This window comes from Astatotilapia calliptera, chromosome 3, assembly GCF_964374335.1.
Source record: "Astatotilapia calliptera chromosome 3, fAstCal68.1, whole genome shotgun sequence".
NCBI lineage: Eukaryota > Metazoa > Chordata > Actinopteri > Cichliformes > Cichlidae > Astatotilapia > Astatotilapia calliptera.
The window spans coordinates 66,328,969-66,349,530 of NC_137424.1; the positions used below are offsets into that span (position 1 = coordinate 66,328,969).

Sequence of the window (20,562 nt, forward strand, 5' to 3'; positions counted from 1 at the left end):
ACCCTCCTTGTTTGCTCTACAGTTGGCTGTAGAGCAGGTCATCTGCTAATTGGATGGTTGTTGGTTCAATCTCTGTGTGCTCTAGTCTGGAGTTCTTACCAAGGTGTCCTTGGGCAAGTTACTGAACCCCAACTTGGTCTCTGATGTTTCTATTGGTATGTGAACGTTAAAAAGCATAAAACAAGCAGAATACATGGTGTATAATGCTTTCAGTACTCGAGTAGAAAAGCAACTGAAGGAGTATGGGACCTGGTGTATGTGCTTGGACTGTGGTAGATTGTCTTTCTCTGAGGCACATGAGAGATTCATGCATTGTCTGTCACTGGGAAGGACAAAAGACCAGATCAATGTTTCCTCACATTACTGCAAATATTCCTCTGTCTCAGCTGACTCCTCTTTCTTGCTTGATTCTTTGTCTTCATTGTATAAAACCCCTGTGATTTGTGTATATGGACTGTTCCACGGACCCCCTCTAACCACTGCTAAGATGGTACATTCCTCCCATCCTTTGTTTGTGTTTGTGCTGGTTCACCGTGATAGCGCTGGTGGAGCTGGGCTGTTGTACTGAACATGTGTCGTGCGTGTGCGTGAATAATAAGTAAGTGCCTTGTATTTGTTTGCTCTATGGTTGTAACTTATCATATAATTGGTATGTACATTGTGTGATACTTTTATAGAGTTTTCCAGCGGTTTGTGTAGCCACGAGACACTGTATATTCACGCTGATTGACCAAAATGGCGCCACCCTTGTGAACTGAGCTGCCCAAAGTAAAGATGGAGTCTATCCCTGTGCAGCAGCCCATTTGTGTCCACCAGGGGGTGGTGTTTAGTCATTTTCGAATTTGATTTTCTGTTCAACCCTTTCTGTATTATTTAGACCAGTTTGGTTTACTTTAATTGTTTGCTAATTGTAATTTCTGTTATTTTACAGAACCACACACGAATTCACTTCTGGAGATGTTTTTGATTAAAGGAACCCAAATAAACTACGCACCATTACGGACTACAAAGCCAGGGACACTGCGCCAATCAACGCGGACTCTGGTCGGATCATTCACCAACGAGCTGAATGAGTTCTACGCCCGTTTCGAGGTTAGCCAGGCGGCTAATGCTATCTACCGCCTGACTACCGAGGACAGTGACGTCATCAGCGAGAGACCGGTGACCAGCATCGCAGAGCATGACGTCCGAGCGGCATTGAGGAGAGTGAACACAAGGAAAGCGGCGGGGCCAGACGGGTCATCACCGGCCGTCTGCTGCGCTGCTGTGCTGACCAGCTAGCAGGTGTGTTCACTTACATCTTCAACGAGTCCCTGGTGAAGTCTGTGGTCCCCGCATGCTTCAAAAGATCCACCATCATCCCTGTGCCCAAGAACAGCAAACCCTCATCCCTGAACGATTACCGGCCAGTTGCACTGACCTCGGTAGTAACGAAGGTGTTTGAGAGGCTGCTGAAGAACATCATCTCCTCCTCCATCCCAGACACCACAGATCCGCTGCAGTTCGCCTACAGATCCAACAGATCCACAGAGGATGCCATCGCCCACGTCCTACACACCACTCTCAGCCACGTGGACAAGAAACAGGGTAACTATGTGCGAATGCTGTTTGTTGATTACAGTTCAGCTTTTAACACAATAGTGCCCTGCAGACTGTTCACAAAGCTGAGGGATCTGGGGATCTGGGACTTAACAGCCGTCTGTGTGCATGGGTGTTGGACTTCCTCACTGGCAGAACTCAGGTGGTGAGGGTGGGCAGGTGCTTCTCCAACAGCATCACCATCAACACAGGAGCACCTCAGGGATGTGTCCTCTCGCCACTGCTCTACTCCCTCTACACTTCAGACTGTGTGGCCACCCATGGCTCCAACACCATTATGAAGTTTGCTGACAACACAGTGGTGTTGGGTGCCATCTCCAACAACGATGAGGCGGCCTACAAGGATGAAGTGAAGAATCTGGCATCGTGGTGCCAGGACAATCACCTCCAGCTGAACGTCAGCAAGACCAAAGAGCTGGTGGTGGACTTCAGAAGGAGTCAGGACAGAGACTACAAGCCCATTATCATCAATGGAGCTCCAGTGGAGAGGGTGCAGTCCTTCGAGTATCTTGGTGTCCACATCTCCTCAGACCTGACATGGGCTGCCCACATTCAGGTCCAGACCAAAAAGGCTAGGCAGCGCCTGTATCACCTACGACAACTGAGGAAGTTCAGGGTCTCTCCAAAGATCCTCAGGATTTTCTATACAGGCGCTGTGGAGAGCATCCTCACACAGAATATGACATCGTGGTTTGGGAACAGCTGTGTGAAGGACCAAAAAGCTCTCCAGAGAGTGATCCGTACAGCAGAACGCTGCTGCAGGATTGCTCTCCCCCCGCTTCAGGACACCTACACCAGGAGATGCCGGACTAGAGCAGCGCAGATACTGAAGGACCCGTCCCATCCTGGCAACAAACTGTTCCAACTTCTGCAATAGGAAAATCCTGCTGTAATTTGCCAGTTTATTAAGCACACACACATGTCCAGTTCATTCATCATAATTGAAATGGAAGATGTGTAGTCCTCTGACACATCTTCTATTTCAGTTTCACATTCTGAAAATTCAAGAAACTTCAAGAAGCCCAGTCACTTTCTTTCCAAGCTCCTCAGACTACCATGTCCTGGATGCCTGAGAACCTACTTGAACATAGTTCAGATTCTTCATCACTTTTCTTCACTTCATAGCCTTCTTCCACTTCTGCAGGTGGCTGATGTGATTTTTCAGAGAAAGGGTAGCATGTGCTCTAAATATTGACAATATTTTCTTTATCTTCTAACCCCGGATCTTCCTGAACATTGATTCTCCCTCCTCATTATACTAGAGGACAATATGTGCATTGTTCTACTGGTCATTGCTTTGCACAACACGGTAAAAAAAAGTATGCTCATCAAAGTATGCAAATCTCTAGTGCAATGTGCCGCAGTCTCCCATTGAAGGAGCTGCTCAGTGCTGTCAGAGCCTCATGCATGGGGTGGGAAATGTTGTCCAACAGGGATGACAGCTTAGCCACCATTCTCCTGTCACTCACCACCTCACCTGGTGTGACGACTAGAGGGAGTATATAAATATAACTAGGCTTCCTGTTTGTGCTTCAGACTTTGGCTGACGCGTCTGTGTGTCTGCTGGGTCTCCATATTCTGGAATATGTAAAATTAAAGATCATTTTTTGCGTTTGATCACTTTGAGCACTTTTGTCTTTTTGGCTGTAAAGAATATAAAAGAACCAGATTTAATACCGGGCAGATAACCGTATCAATATATGAGGTAAAAGTACATAAAAAAAGCTGAATTAAAACTAAGTGTTAAGAAAGGTGAAGCACTAAAGCGACATGAGGAAAAAGCTCTCGAATATGATCAATCTTCTCTCTTTGGGGAGTCTGCTGACCATTCTTATCTGGTACAAGTTCGAGGACAGGTGAGTGAGTAATTACTTTTGTATTTTACAGATAAAAGCCAGAGGTCACCAAACAAAGTATTTTGATCAAAAGTAGCTTATGGCACTGTGATGAACACTTCCCAACAGTTGGGAAGCTGTGTAAAATGCTAATATAAGCCTGAGGTTGCAGAAATACAAACATGCTTAATTTAAGTAGAAATACACATTTCATATTTGTTAAAAAATACTCTGGTAAAAGCTGAAGTACATGTCTTCATGTCTTTGTCATTCATTCTTTCACACGTAACCACAAACCTCAGCTCTCACTCTGTATTTCCTTCTAAGGGAATAACAGTATTTGGTATGTTTGTTTTGTTTGCATTGTTCTTTTGATACGAGTTTTGTTTTGCAGTGAAAATAAAGTTAGAGTCACATGACCGGTTTACTCTGACTAAACAACATTATTGGTACTGATTTGTAGATAACTGGACATGAATAACTTGTATATTACGTAGTATTACACAAAAGTATATTTCTAATTAACTTGGCTGCACTTAATTTCTTTTGACAATACTTTTTTTTTAGTTAGGATTCATTTTGAAAGAAAGGCAGACGTAAAATGTAAAGTGAAATACAAACTCATATATAGTATGGTGTTGTAAAGAGCTGAGAAACCACAAAGTGGGGAATCTACAAAGAGGTACTGAACCTTCAGATGTTGCTGTAGCTCAAGCGAGACATAGAGGACCTTCTTTCATTCAGCACATAAAAAAAACAAAAAAACAACCAACACTGCGCTTCCAATGGGGTCAGTAACTGTTACGTCCCCACATAAAAGTCTAGGCGATGAGGGTGGGGGACAGTAACAGTTAGATCCAGGTGGAATGAAAAGAACGCCAGGCAGAGGTATTTAACATAAAATAGATCTTTATTGTAGGCAAACACCTCAATAATCATATAAATGGCAACAACAAAAGGAGACAGCACCGCTGCTATAATAAGAAATCAGGGAGGTCAACCCAAAGTGGTAATGACCACTCAACAAAGAAAGCAACAATAAGGTTTCAACAGAAAGAGACAGCAACGCTGCTAACAAACAATATCCAGGCAGGCCACACAAACTAATGAAGGCCGCCGTCACTCATGGGCAATCACTGCTCAGTTAAACACTACTCACAAAGAGCCACACACCAGAAGGCTGGTCATACGCAGCAGGCTGTTCCACACCTAAGCCAGTAGCACGCTCTGACCAGCACAGAGGAAATCCACCAGAAACCTCTCCCTCCTCCTCCACACTGCTCTTCTCCAGCTTATATCACCCCTGAGGGTAATTGGTTGTAATGAGAGCAGATGAGCAGCAGGTGTGACCTAAAGGAGAGGGCAGGGGCAGAGAGAGACAAGGGGAGGGGCCAGAACGAAGGAGGAGGAGAGAGAGAAGACAACACCACGCCCACACACTCCCACAGCCTCCCAGGATGTAACATTCCCCCCACCCTAAATCCACACTATACAAAACACAGAAGAAACTCATCACTATGCACTGCGTGAGAGTGCATCAGCCACCAGATTTTCAGTCCCTTTCTTGTGCTGGATAATCAGATCATAATCCTGCACCAGCAAAGCCCAGCGCATTAGTCGTTGGTTGTGGTTGTACATGCGCTGGAGGAAAGTGAGGGGGTTGTGATCTGTATACACCGTTACCGGAAAGGAGCTAGAGCCCACATACACAGTGAAGTGCTGCAAGGCCATCAGCATCGCTAGAGCCTCTTTCTCTATGGTGGAATAGTTTAGCTGATGGCGCTTGTACTTTACAGAGTAGTAGCAGACTGGGTGACACACACCCTCTGCGTCGTCTTGTAATAGCACCGCACCAGCTCCGGTGGAACTGGCGTCGACTTCCAGCTTGAAAGACTGAGAGAAGTTAGGGGCAGCCAGAACTGGGGCGCTGCAAAGGAGGGATTTTGCAGACTCGAATGCGTGCTGGCATTCCCCTGACCATTCAAAAGGGACTTTGGGGCTACATAGCCTTGTCAAAGGGGCCACAACTACCGCAAAGTTCTTGCAAAAACAGCGGTAGTATCCAGTCATGCCCAGGAACCGTTTTAACTCCCGCCTAGTGGCTGGGGCCGGGTAGCTGAGGATAGCCTCGACTTTTGCCTCCACTGGGCGTACCCGCCCGAAACCCACCTGTTTCCCCAGGTACATGACTGTCGCTTTGGCGAACTCGCACTTAGCGAGATTTAGAGTCAACGAGGCGTCAGCCAGTCGCTGAAATACTGATCGTAGGATGGCCACATGCTCTTCCCATGTGGCTGTGTATATCACCACATCATCCAAGTACACATTACATTGAGGCACGTCTCCTACAACCAGCTGCATCAACCGCTGAAATGTGGCCGGAGCGTTTTTCATGCCAAACGCCATCACGGTGTACTGCATGAAATGGTCGGGTGTGACAAATGCAGAAATGTCAGAGGCTCTGGGGGTCAAAGGCACTTGCCAATATCCTTTAAGAAGGTCCAGTTTGGAAATAAATGTGGCAGGACCTATGTTGTCAATGCAGTCCTCCATACGAGGAAGTGGAAAAGAATCGGCGACAGTCACTGCATTTACCCTACGGTAGTCGGTGCAGAAACGTGGGGTGCCATCAGACTTGGGCATAAGTAAACATGGAGAGCTCCAAGGGCTGTGACTCGGTTTCGCCAAACCATTCTCCGCTAGATAACTGACCTCCTTCCTCATCACCTCGCGCTTTCCCATAGGGCAGCGGTACGCGTGCTGTTTGATTGGGGTTGCGTCCCCAACATCGATATCATGTTCACAAACATTAGTACGCGAGGGCACATCACCAAAGAGAGAGGGGTAAGAGTGCAGTAGATTAAGCACATCTTCGCATTGTGAAGGGGACAGATGAGACAGGTGGGCCGTTACTTCGGCTAAGTAAGCTGAATTCGCCAACCGTCCACACTGTTGTCCCTCAGAAAGTATATGCAGATCGTCGTCAGCACTGGCCTCTACACTCAGCACGGTGGCGGAGACAGAGCTGGAGGTTGCTGCACTGGCAACAGTCTCCTGGGTTTCCCTATCATGGTAGGGTTTTAACATGTTGATGTGGCACAGGCGTGTTTTCCTCCTGCGCTCTGGGGTACTGAGAACATAATCTGTCTCAGACACTTTCCTCACTATGACGTACGGTCCCGCGAAACGGGCCGTAAGAGCAGAACCAGGCACCGGTAGCAACACTAAAACCTTGTCCCCAGCCTGAAAATGCCTTTTCACAGCCTTTCTGTCATGCCACGTCTTCATGCACGCCTGGGCAGTACACAGGGCCTCTTTAGCTAATGAGGTAGCACGTTGCCAACGATCCTTACATGTCTTTACAAAATCTGCCACGTTAGTTTTTGGAGCACCCCCACTAAGGAACCTCTCTTTCAACATCTTTAGCGGGCCCCGCACCTCGCGGCCAAACACAAGTGTAGCTGGGCTGAATCCTAAGGACTCTTGCTTAACATTGCGTATTGCGAACAGTACAAAGGGGACACCCTCATCCCAGCTTCTGCCCGTGTCATGGCAGTACTTTTTTAGCATGGCCTTAAGTGTTTGGTGCCAACGCTCAAGTGCACCCTGCGACTCTGGGTGATAAGCACTAGACACAGAATGAGAGACGCCCAGGGAAGCTAAAGTCTGTTTGAATGCTCGAGATAAGAAGTTAGTTCCCTGGTCTGTTTGCACTGTTTTTGGAAGACCAAAGGTGGTGAAAAATTTGATTAGCGTCTTAGTAATGTTTGCAGTGGTGACCCTCCGCAGAGGAATTGCTTCGGGGAACCGCGTGGACAAACACATTATGGTCAACAAAAACTGATTGCCTGCTCGTGTTCTTGGCAACGGACCAACACAATCGACCAAAACATGCTCGAATGGCTCACCAACAGCTGGTATTGGACATAGTGGGGCGGGGGGCACAGTTTGATTTGCCCACCAGTTGACACGTATGACAAGTATTACAGTACTTCGCAACATCTGTCTTCATTGCCGGCCAGAAGAAGTGCTGCAGAATACGGTCATATGTTTTAGTTATCCCCAAATGTCCTGACCATGAATGGTCATGGGCTAACTGTAGCACGTGCTGACGTAAACTAGCCGGGACCACTATCTGTTGGACTACACTCCAGTCCTCCCCTGGCTTTGAAGTCCACCTGCGCATTAGCAATCCATCACATACAACAAATGTCTGCTTCCTGTCTCCTGCCAGATGATCACTCTCATCTACGGCAGCAAAACATTTGGTTAACGATGGGTCTGCTTTCTGAGCGATAATAAGGGCCTCCCGTGTGAGGAGAGGGGGGGCTGCGGATTCAGGAGCAGGCTCAGCCACTTCTTGAGCCAGTTCCTTGGCATCAGGACCCACCTCCCCCTCCTCAGAGGGCATCACATCCATCCCCAGCATAGAGCCGACCACTGACCCTGACAAGTCAACCACTTCTCCCTGCCGATGGGCCTGTGACCGGGTAAGAACACCTACGGGAAATACATCCGGGTGCTGCCGGTTCAAAACATCTGGCAAGGGGCTTGGGTCAGGGGTCTTTGTAACCTCTGGGGCAGGATAAACCTTCCCACCTGCAATGTCATTGCCCATTATGAAGTCCACACCATCAATCGGGAAACAAGGACACACAGCTACAGGAAAAATGCCACTTATCAGGTCACTCTGCACCCAAATTCGATGGAGGGGGGCTGGCACATAAGTCATTCCAACGCCTCTAACAATAACGTCAGTGCCGCTGGCGGTCTTTTCATCAAAGGCAAGGGCGTTAGCCAGTATGAGGGACTGTGAACCACCTGTGTCACGTAGAATGGTCACATTACGCCCATCTCCAGGCTTACCAGAGAGTGACACCGCTCCTTTGAAAATGAAGGGTTTAAAACATTCGTCAGGCGTTTCAGTGCTAAGTGGTCTACTACCAGAAGAAGCGTTTTTAATCAGCCCTATCCCTTTTGGTTTACGTGGTGTTGAAACTGGCTGTTTTTGCCTGTAGGCCTCGCAATCCGCTATTAACCCTTTAAGACCTACCATAGAACCAAGTTCGCCAGAGCTTATATTATATTTTTACATGCTGTGGAGCCATTTTTGGGAGCATTTCAAGTTGCTATACATCAATACAACCATTATAGCCCAAACTTTAATAATATGTCTGCATTAGGTGCATAGTAATTACATAAATTGCAAAAAAGTGCAATAAACTACAAAAAAATTGAAAATCGTTTTTGTTTTTTTAACATATATTTCTAGTTAGAGAAATTTAAGAGGCTTATCCCTCAAAACTGTAAATACAAAAAAGTTACACAAACTAGTTTCCCACCACAGGAAATTTATTTTGAGTGTCTTCATAGTTTTATTTTTGAAATACACCAATTTTTATATACTGCAGGAAAAACGAAAATAAATATTATAGTGCAAATTTGCAAAATAACAGCATATGCATCAAAATAAACTATTTCCAGCAGTGCAATATGAGTCCTAAGCATCCCAGAAACGACACAGAAAGTCATAAACTCAAACATAACTTTTTAAAACACATAACAAGTAAAACACAAGCTCATAAGGGCCCGATCGTAAAAAACTACATTTCCGCAAAATGACGTCACTTCCGGTTTCGGGCAGGTCATGCGGTCATGTGATAGTTCGCGCTGATGGACGTAGGAAGTGTTACAAACAGCTGATGGATCGGCGAAGCGTGTTTCTGGAATATCATGTTTTTGTTGCTGCAAGTGATTTTTATGCAGTTTTTGCAAAGCTATATGTGGAAGGAAACTGTGACCTAGGACAAGCTGATGGCATAAGATGTAAGTACAACTCCTCCAGTTTCATATGCAAAAAAAATTATTGTGCTAGCTTAAGTGGTTGCAGAGCTACCGGGATTTAAAAATAGTTACGCAAAACAGAGCGTGCCCGCTCCGATCGGCTGTAAAGGGTTAAATGGCCGGATTTAAAACAATAGAAACATTTCCGGTCTGACCTGGGACGAGGCACAGGCACCTCTCTCCTTGTGTCTTGCTCACCACTAGCCTTTGCTAGTATGTCGCGTCGCTCATGCTTAACAACACTGGTTTTATGGACGAGTGCGAACTCGTCAGCCAGGGTCGCGGTCTGCTGCAACGTAGAGACCTTCTGCTCATTCAGATATACCGCCATCCGCTCGGTGACGCAATTTTTGAACTCCTCAATGAGAATCAATTCCCGTACCGAAGCTAGGTCTGCAGCTTTACAGGCCATACACCACCGATCAAAGAGGATACTCTTTTCTCTTGCGAAATCCAGGAAGGATTGACCCTGCACCTTTTTCAGCCCCCGAAATCGCTGCCTGTAAGCCTCGGGAACTAGTTCATAGGCTAACAGGATTGCACTTTTCAGTTTGTCGTAGTCCAAGCTGCATTCAGCGGACAACGAGGAACAAACTTCCTGCGCCTTGCCCACCAGCTTGCACTGTAGCAGGATGGCCCACGCATCCCGCGGCCAACGCAAGGCTGTCGCTATCCGCTCAAACGATTCAAAATAAATCTCCACCTCAGTGTCACGAAATGCAGGGACCAGACGACTATTCCTTCCTACATCAAACTGAACGTCTGTATGTGACAGCGAAGCCACCACAGGAGGGGTGGAGGCCTGCTGGAGTTCCAGCTGTCGCAGCTTGACCTTCGTCTCCGCCTCCACTTTCATCAGCTCAACCTCTCTAGCCCTAGCCAGTTCTGCATCCAAACGCCTAAGCTCTATCTCCCTCTTCAGCTGGAACTCTCTCTCGCTCTGCTCCTTCTCCAGCTGGAGGCGAGCTAGACGGACTTTGAGCCTAGCATCCTGCTTAGAACCCTCTGATGACTGGATGGAGAGTGGATCAAAACGGGGCAGCGTCATAGGGCCCCCTCGGGCAACCCCTGGTCCATAGGTGTGGACACTGCTGGTTCTACAACCTGGCCTCGAACAGGAGGCGCCGCACTTGGTCCAGCCGGACCGGGTGTGCTCGGAGGTTCTTGCATTACAACCACCCTCTTCTCCAACAACCCGGACACCAGAGCGGCTTTCAGCTCGGCTTTGCGTAGACCAGTGGAGACACTGATCCCGTAATGTGTAGCCAGCTCATGCAGATCCCTCTTCCTACAAACATCTAGCAGGGCAAGCGACGGCTCTGCTGTAAACCCAGCAATATCAAAAGTGGCCATGAAAACCCAAAATGGCCTGCCAAAACACAAGCAAACCACTAAAAGGCCACACACACACACACACACACACACACACACACACACTGCCTTCACTACAGAACTACACACAGGCGAAAGAGAAATGTGTTGTGTCAAAAAGTCAACCATTAATTGAAAAGCCCACACTCCCCCCAGTCCTGCCTGCTCAGAATCTAGCCTGTCCTAGCTTCTGGAGCGTACCAGGCTCGAGGCCACTTTAAAGGCGAATCATCAAGTGCCAAAAGGCACCGACAAGCCTACCCCCAACAGAGAATTAATCCCCACCCGGGTTTGCTCCGAAAATAAAAAAGGCAAAACAAAAAAAACGAGTGTCCGAAGGAAGAGCAAATGCTCAGCTAGACACTCCCCTGTGCTAGCCGGGGAGAGCAGCAGTTGCCAAATGACCTTCACACAACACACAAACACCTGTACGCACTTGTAATCAACCCAATTCCTTTCATTCCGATCCCGGACGAGCCCCCACTTTGTTACGTCCCCACATAAAAGTCTAGGCGATGAGGGTGGGGGACAGTAACAGTTAGATCCAGGTGGAATGAAAAGAACGCCAGGCAGAGGTATTTAACATAAAATAGATCTTTATTGTAGGCAAACACCTCAATAATCATATAAATGGCAACAACAAAAGGAGACAGCACCGCTGCTATAATAAGAAATCAGGGAGGTCAACCCAAAGTGGTAATGACCACTCAACAAAGAAAGCAACAATAAGGTTTCAACAGAAAGAGACAGCAACGCTGCTAACAAACAATATCCAGGCAGGCCACACAAACTAATGAAGGCCGCCGTCACTCATGGGCAATCACTGCTCAGTTAAACACTACTCACAAAGAGCCACACACCAGAAGGCTGGTCATACGCAGCAGGCTGTTCCACACCTAAGCCAGTAGCACGCTCTGACCAGCACAGAGGAAATCCACCAGAAACCTCTCCCTCCTCCTCCACACTGCTCTTCTCCAGCTTATATCACCCCTGAGGGTAATTGGTTGTAATGAGAGCAGATGAGCAGCAGGTGTGACCTAAAGGAGAGGGCAGGGGCAGAGAGAGACAAGGGGAGGGGCCAGAACGAAGGAGGAGGAGAGAGAGAAGACAACACCACGCCCACACACTCCCACAGCCTCCCAGGATGTAACAGTAACCCTGCACATGCCTTCACTTATTGTGTAACAAATCTTTTTTACCACCGCAACAACAGTAAATCAAATCAACACTGCACTATTGGTAGAAACGACCTATAACAGCTACAAAACCATAACAGAGTAAACACAATGTCCCAGGGGGATGATGGGACTCCCAGCACACCACATATCTTTGTATGGTACTTTCTACATGTTGGTTCACAGTACATCTGTATATCTGTGTATCCCATCTGTATAACAGTATAGATCATCTATACATTTGTATACAACATCACATCTGTATATTTGGTCTCTGCATAGCAATATAAACATCTGAATACTTATTTGTGTATACTTAACTTACTTGTACATAATCTGTTCATAGCTATTCCCGCCTTTTATACTATCCTTATCCTTATATAATCTGCTCGTATTGCACTTACTGCTCTTGCACATCTGATTAGATGCAAACTGTGTATTGTTACCCTGTATTTATGTGTCCTTACAGGCACAATCGCACACGTTTACACACAAATGTTACCAGAAACATATTCCGATTACTATATGCAGATATACTATACGTGTTTCTTACTGTCACTGTTGATATTGATTATTTAAAGCCATATAGGAATGCTAAATGGGGATTCTAAATATCAACTTACTCTGGACCGCTTCTTCAAGTTCCAATAAGGTTAATTCTTTTATCATTAAAACTATACTTAAAACTTCAATTCCTTTTGTTTGCAGTGACAGCATTTAGGGAATTCTATTGGTATCTAGCGATGGTTAATATCACACTCTAGCTTGTAACCAAATATCATGTCACATTTGAGCTCTGACTTTTACACTGACTCACTGATTTTTAAACACCCTCATCATCTTAAATTGAAACTGATCTCTGGCACCACTGATGTGACTGAACTATGACTGTAAACACGAAAGCTGTTCTGCAACTGTTCAACAACAACAGCAATGCTGTAAACTTCAATACAATGCTGCAGACTAACCAAATTTCCCCTTGTGGGGACAATTAAAGGAATATTCTATTCTATTCTATTCTATTCTATTCTATTCTATTCTGTTTAGCCTGCACCAAACTGTCTGTGCTTTATAGCACAGCAGCTGCCAATAACACAGTTGGTATATTCGAGTTGACATTTAAGACTATTAAAAAACAAAACAAAACAAACAAACAAACAAAAAACTCATTTTGTATAGATACAATATCTGATACAAACATCTCTCAAGTGAATTACGGCATTACTTGTAATCTTTAAATTTCCAACAACTCATATACCCCTCTAATAATATCTTAAATATTTAACATACATAAGAACATAATTTTATCTCTTATTTGTCTCTCACAGTTTTGTCGAGCTTCACCGACCAAATCCTCAAAGAAGTGCTCCAAAGCCCTCTGAACTTTGTAAAGGCTGCAAGTAAGAGCAAACATTGCCATGACTTGTTCATTAAGAAATTACAATTTTTATGTCAAGATTAAGTCATGTAAGCCCCCTGCAGGAAGGAGTAGGTCTAAGAAGCCTGTAAAGAAAAGTGTCAGAACTTCTTTATTTTTCTTGAAAACGTCAACATGGTCAACATGACCCCCCTTGGGGGACACTGCCACCAGATCCACCATTTGCTCTTTGAACTGAAGAAGCTTCTCAGGTGAGAGGTGAAACGTCTTAAAGAAAATTTTTAAAAAGTCCAGACGCTTTTCTTTTCAAGCTCCTTAGACTACGATGACCTGGATGACTGAGAACCTTCACAGACACCCAGTGCAGGAAGGTTACTAAATGTACTGGAATGCTTGTGCATTACAGGGAAGTCATTGATGAAGTGAAAAAGCTCTACAATCAAACGTGGAAAAAGCATGAGGAGAATTACCAAAGATTCAAGTAAGACCTAAAATCCTGATATTATTGATTGATTGTTGAGTTTTATTTTTATGTGAATTTCAGGTTAATAATAACTAAATAAATAAAAATTGTCTGAAACTAGTATGTGAGTACGAGCATGGAAGATGGCAGACTACAGGAAACAGCTGCTATTTATCCTCAAATGCAGATGAGGCAGGATTACTCCTAAAGGTCTTTAAACAAGCTCTTCAGTCAAGGCTAAGAGCCATTTGCTAAACGAAACGGCTAAACAAATTTTCCCGTCAATATGCTTAAACTAGTTTTAGTTAAGAAGACACGTGGAAAGGGGACCTTTGACCAGCCCACAATTAAAAGTCTAAGACCAGCCAGAAAGAAATAAAGGTTTGGTTTACTTGTTTAGCAGACTCACACTCAGGATGTGTACAAGTGGGTGGAAAAATTGTCTGAGAGGCAACTAAATCAAGTAGAGAAAATTCTCTTGCAAAAATGTTGAACTTTGCTGTGATGTAGAGACAAATTCCACTAGTGGAGCTGATCACAGCCACAGATTCAGAAACCTGAACCAACACTGTGGATGTGGACGCAGAGCAACTGTGAATGATGGTTTTGGCCTCCTCAGCAATGCAAATGTTCCAGCATCCATGGAGGAGAGGAAGGCGGTCGTGTCGCTTAGTGCGGGCAACATAATCGTCATCTGACAGACAAGAGCGGGCCCAAGGTTTTACAAAATTGTTGGGTTTTTGAGAAAGAAGACAAATAAGTACATTTTATTACATTTATTAAGCAATTCAAGGTTCAAGGTTAAAACGGCTGCCTTGTCTGTGCTTACTCAGGAGACCCAAATGAACAAAGAGCACCACACCCAGGCAGTGTACGCCTTTAAACAGAATCTTAACATGCTTGGTTGAAACAACTGAGGGTGGCCTTAAGTCTGATATCTGCTCAGGTTTCTTGTACCTCTCTGGACGTCTTCTTGTATAGACATGAGCCTTTTTCAGGGAAAAAAAAAATCCCATTACCACAGAAACCACCTCTTGCACTCTGCTCAGGCCTGCATACAGAGATAGGGAGGGGGGGAGGAAAAGGAAAGTGTACCTTCTGGTGCCATCAGCAGTCCAGGTAAACCATCCCCCTCAAATTCCTCAGAGAAGGGGCTTCTGTCCAATCACTTTACGGCTCTCCAGATAAATGGTGTGGTCTGTAGTGTAAGTCACAGGGATGGGCACATATGGTACTTTTCTGTCTGGGATTTTCACCATTACATCATTGAATATTACACACTCTGGTGGTGGGTCAGCCCCATCAGGTAGAAAGAGCATGTCTTGGCCCCGGGCATGTGAACTAATGTGTGCCCGCACATAAACTGTGGTGACTTAGTTAGCTGACAAAGGCACTCTTCTTATGCCAATCCTTACCTTACCACACCTGTCTCTGGGCATTCACTGCTGTTCTGCACAAGCTTGTCAACATTATGTGCAGTGCGTACAGTTATTTGAAATGCTTTTCTCACATAGTGTGCTAGCTGTTTTCTTCCTCCTTTGGTTTTTACTTCTTCCTGGTTCACGATAGCTTCAATGACATTGTAGCCGATGATGGGATCACTGGCCACAGCCGGGTCACTGGATACCAATATTGGAACTTGCAGCTCACTGCTTGGAGACAAATCCCTGCCTAATCTGAAGATGGCTTGTATCCAGCCAATGCAGGGAATGGGTGTGTCATTTGCAGCAAACACTGTGAGCGTCTCATTGTCTAACAGCTCTGAAACGGGTCTGACGACTGTGTGAAGGAGGTGGTTTTGCCGCCAGTTTTCATTTACTATGCTTGACTGTGCCCCTGAATCCCATAAAACCTTGGCTGGGTGATTGTCCATAAAACAGTTCACAGTACATCAGTTTCCCACCAGGCTAACTAACCGTGACTTTTGTTGAGGGGGTAGATAGTGAACCTCAGTTACAGCTGATGGGACACCAGCTGCAGTTTCTTTGGAGGATGTTGGTGAGCTTGGCTGTTCGTAATGGGACCGTGGGCTTTGGACTACTGTTGTCCCTCCCCGTTTCCCGATGACAGTCGGCATCCACGGGAGTAGTGGCCCTCTCGCCCACATTTGAAACAGTGCATGCAGTTCTCCCCTTTCCCCTCTTCTTTGTACTTTTTACAGCCCTTTTTTCGTTGTATTGGTGCCATGGTGTGGGGACTGGTTTCCATAGCAGCCATAAACATTTGTTTCATCTCTTTATGTAGTTCTTCTATAATCTGCTGCGTGTCTGACTTAGTCTCTTTATTTTTCACTGTTGTCATGGCCACTGTAGCGGGGGATTCTCTGGGTTTGGAGGGGCTCTGAGGAGATGTCAGGGCTCTTTGGCATTCTGTTTGGAGCTCTTGGACCTTGGGAATCTTGGCTGCAGCGGACGTTTTCCGTTTCTCAAATCTTTCATTTTCTAGCTTTGAAGCTTCATTGACTTTCTCAATCAGTTCTTCATCTTTTATGGTTATGTCGTTTAGGAGGGACAGTAGCTGATACTTGATAAGAGTCACTGAGTAGCCCAGTTTCAATGCAGCGGAGGAATTTGCGCTGGATGGTGGATCTTGTTTGATTAATCAGTTCTTTCGGCGCGCAGGCCATACCCTGCCTCTCCACCGCTGACACTACTTCTTCTAGTGTAGAGTCAGCTACCGATGCGTATAGGACCGAGCGCCCGCTGCTGGAGGAACTTATATAACAGTAAAACTGACATTGCAGTGGCCATACTAAAAGAAAGTGTCTTTGAGTATAAGACACTTTCTTTTAGTAAGGGGGGGGGGGGGGGGGGGGGGTGTACTATTTTCACGTCTCTGTCTTTAGCATAGTGCCACAGTAGGCTTGTTTTACAAGCTAGTGTCCTGTATGGCAGTTTGTGCCAGAGAAACCACTTCTCCACTTCTGCATCAATTTTTCATTTAATAACTTTTAAGTGGGCTGAGATCAATTTCTTTGCCTTGAGAAACTCTTGGATCACTTTTGCAGTGTGCTTTCGGTCATCATCCTTTCATACTTTGAAACTTCTGTCGTGGAAGTTTTAAAGAAACTGCAAACACCTGGTGAGTGTCGTTTTGAAGTGGGTTTAATTACATGTTGTGCCAAGATAAGGACAAGGAGTCCCACCATCTGTTTAATGTCTCACATTATAGTGTTTTAAATAAAATAAAAGCCTTTTATATAGAATTAGCAGAAATGACAATGACAAAACAGATACATTGTATTTTACTCTAAAGATTGCAAATCTTTCCACTTAATACTAAAGCTAACTTTATTTATTTATTTTTTGTCGGGTCCTATTTGTTTGTTTGTTTTTTCAAGATTACAGGTGAGAATTAATTGCGATGGATCCAACAATGCCATTGTCACTCAGGAAAACACTCCAGTGGGATCTAAGATTGTTTGTGACAGGGACAGAACCGTCATCCCTGTGACTCCAGAGCTTTTCAAGATCTTAATAAAAGTATGTTTTTCCTAAATTCTTAATTTTTTCTTCTTAATTTCAGGTCTTCGTTATTCATCAAATGTTCCAACATGATATCCCCATGTGTTGAAATCACATGTTTAGTCACATGTTAAATATTTGATAAACAGGGACCTTTACCCTTAATGGATTAAATCAAATATAATTCTTTAGTGTCTTCTGAAATTAGCTGCCTATTGTACTTTTGCAGCAATTCATCTGTATTAATAACTTTGTGGATGCTCCTTGTTTCATCCTGAGTTCTGCCTCTTACACTCACTAGCTAATTTATAGAGCAGGCAACAGCTTAATTTTGAAATTTAGTTATCAGGCTGTGCGAAATGTAACACTGCTATAACTTTATAGCATATTTAATTGTAATACATTTTAATATTTGAGAGATTCTTATATAGCGCTTTTCTACTCTCCCAGAGTACTCAAAGCACTGTATACAACATACCTCATTCACACCCACTTCTAAACGCAAGTGCACACAGCACATTCACACACAGTCACACTCCAATGAACGCATCGGAGGGAGATTTGGGGTTATTATCTTGCCCAAAGACACTTGACATTCAGACTGGGGAAGCTTAGGATCGAACCACCAAACTTCCGATCAGTAGCTGACCTGCTCTACCACCTGAGCCACAGCCACCTACAAATTTGTCAGTATATTAAAAAAATCCACCAAGGTCTCCAAGTCTAAGTTAATGATTTATTGGTTGAAAACTGACAACCCCCCCCCCCCCCAAAAAAAAAAAAAACAAAAAAACAAAACAAAAACAACAAAAAACAAAAACAGGCACCCTCTGACCACCACCAGTAGGCAACAAGTGAAGTGTCTTGCCCAAGGACACAACGACCAACACTGTCTGAGCCGGGGCTCGAACCGGCAACCTTCCAATTACAAGACGAACTGCCAACTCTTGAGCCTTGATCGCCCCATGTCAGGAATTATATGGGGGTTTCACTAAGTTTCACATTCGTTTGGACCTTTGACTCCTTCTTCAAGCTCAAATAAGGTCAAACTTGTATAAAGTGGATTTCTTCTTGAAAACTAACTGCTTGTGTTTGCACTTGCAACATTTAGGAAGTGATATTGGTATATGGGGATTATAGTTTCCAAATATCATTTGACCTAACCTTTACATTTCACATCTGCTTCTCTTTCAAATTGACCTAAAATCTTTAACAGAATGAATGTAAAGAATTAGCTGACGTATTTAGAAATTTACTGTGGCACAATAATATTTAACAAGCTCAATTTATTATAAAGATATTTACATTACCAGTTTATTATCGATTTACCTACTCTTAAATAATGTTTGTGTAAAAATAAAATCCACATAAACATCTGTCATGTAATCCTAATCTAAGTTTTACTGCAGTACAAAACAAACAACAACAAAACTAATATATACAATATCCAGTACTATTCTGTTGAAAGTAAACACTGCCCAGAAGGTAGGTTGCCTTGGTTTGTGGTGTCAGAGTGCTTCTTGTTTTATCTATCATTTTAAACTTCAACTTTCAAGTATGCCCTAGACTTATTGTCTCCTTCTATTCTAGGAGAGATTCACAAATACTGGGCCAAAGATTCATTTGGACCATAAAAGAGACTGATTTTCAAAACAGATTTTGATAACAGGGACCTCATGAATCCATTGTTTTCAATAACAAAAGGGTTTGCACAGTAACTAGAACTAACCACCGTATATGTAATATCACATATATAATGATATCATGAAAGATTTCAATTCCAAGTAACTGATAATCCAGTTCTAATGTTTTAAAGGCAATCAGATTAAACAGGTCTATACATTTCCCTAAAAGTTTTAACGTGATAACCTTATCACTGACCTCTTCCTACATGTTTGCCATCTCCCATTAAATTCAGTGAGCACTTGTCTTTCACACAAAGTACATTTCAAACTGTTTAAATTTTGCTCTTTTTGTAATTTATAATCTGTTGGTGTCAATTCCAGGAGAATCCTTTCTCAAAAAAGAGATGGGACACTTGTTCAGTTGTTGGGAGCAGTGGGATTCTGACAAACAGCGGCTGTGGAAAAATGATTGATTCAACTGATTTTGTCATTAGGTGAGAAAGATGTTTAGAACAAAAATCATGATGAGGACTCTTCTCTCTGTAAGTAATATTTTGTTGTTTTTTTCAGGTGCAACCTTCCTCCTCTGGAAAATGAATTTAAGAGTGATGTTGGCATGAAGACTAACCTTGTGACAGCAAACCCAAGCATCTTAACAAAGAAGTGAGCCAAGAGTGACTCTAACATTGAACTGACCTGTTAGTTTTGTCTTGTTTCTTTAACTAATATATTATTTTGCAGGTATGGGTCACTGATGGCACGTCGACGGGCGTTTGTAGACAGTCTCCACCAGTATGGCAACTCCCTGCTCCTCTTCCCTTGCTTCTCTTCTAGTGGTAGTCGTGCAGTGTGTCAGCGGGCTGTGTATGCCATTGAAGACATGGAAATTCCTATCCAACCAATCTTCACAAACCCTCAGTACTTACAAAGTATGGACAAATTCTGGAAATCTCAGGGGGTAAAGGGACTTCGGGCTAGCACTGGAGCTTATATGATTAGTCTGGCTTTGGAATTATGTGAAACTGTTCATCTTTATGGATTCTGGCCATTTAGTAATCATCCATATAAGCTCTTTCCCCTGACTAACCACTACTATGATAATGTACCCTATAATAGTAAAATCCATGCAATGTCAGATGAGTTTTACTACTGGGTGCAACTGCACAACAAGGGCATTCTCAAACTTCATCTTGGAGACTGTAAATCAGATCAGGCCTAGTTTATATGATGGAATAAAATAAAAAAGAGGTACTCTTCCTTTGAAAGAGCCAAGAGCCTTCCTTTCCTCTTCCTCCATGTAAAGGTTGGCTGCAATAGGTGACACGGGGGAATTTGAAGTATGTTGTGGTAAGGCAGAGGTCTAACAGTGTGCAGATCTGATTGGGTGTGAAGTTGGTCCTGTCCTCCAAGGAGCTGTCTTCTTGTAGTTGTTTTCTGACAGTCTCCACGGCCTCCGTGGTGGATATGCAAGTGAAGAGAGAGACTACATCAAAGGACACCATGGTTTCATCTGGATCCAGGGTAAGTTTCTGGACCTTGTCGGTGAAGTCGGTGGAGTTCTTGATGTGGTGTGGGGTGTTCCCCACGAGAGGTGCAAGGATGGTAGCAAGGTGTTTTGCAATGTTATAAGTGGCTGAGTTTATGCTACTGGCTATGGGTCGGAGTGGGACATCTTCCTTGTGGATTTTAGGAAGTCCGTAAATGCAGGGTATGGCATCCCCTGGATAAAGGTGGTGATATGTAAGGCGGTCAATGATTTTTCAAGGTCCTGAAGGCAAGCTATAACTTTCTTTTTGTAGCTGCTTGTG

General features: G+C 44.2%; 1 protein-coding gene across 2 annotated transcripts; it reads left to right on the top strand.

Moving 5' to 3' along the window:
- Nucleotides 1-3,121: 3,121 nt before the first annotated feature.
- LOC113018153 (alpha-2,8-sialyltransferase 8E-like) lies at nt 3,122-20,021 on the top strand. 2 transcript variants are annotated; one of them, XM_080298798.1, is made up of 7 exons: nt 3,122-3,455; nt 13,153-13,224; nt 13,609-13,683; nt 17,006-17,147; nt 19,136-19,248; nt 19,325-19,417; nt 19,496-20,021. In XM_080298798.1, the coding sequence occupies exons 1-7, from the start codon at nt 3,370-3,372 to the stop codon at nt 19,971-19,973; spliced, it is 1,059 nt and encodes a 352-aa protein (XP_080154924.1). In that variant the 5' UTR covers nt 3,122-3,369; the 3' UTR covers nt 19,974-20,021. The 2 variants fall into 2 exon arrangements, with proteins under 2 accessions (XP_080154924.1, XP_080154925.1); XM_080298799.1 differs by lacking the exon at nt 3,122-3,455 and adding an exon at nt 13,514-13,573 and having other exon boundaries at nt 13,614-13,683.
- Nucleotides 20,022-20,562: the final 541 nt, after the last annotated feature.

Coding starts and splice junctions, on each gene's coding strand:
- LOC113018153 (XM_080298798.1), top strand. CDS start 3,370: ATGAGGAAAAAGCTCTCGAATATGATCAATCTTCTCTCTTTGGGGAGT. Junction 3,456..13,152: donor TGGTACAAGTTCGAGGACAG/GTGAGTGAGTAA, acceptor TGTCTCTCACAG/TTTTGTCGAGCTTCACCGAC. Junction 19,418..19,495: donor CCAAGCATCTTAACAAAGAA/GTGAGCCAAGAG, acceptor ATTATTTTGCAG/GTATGGGTCACTGATGGCAC.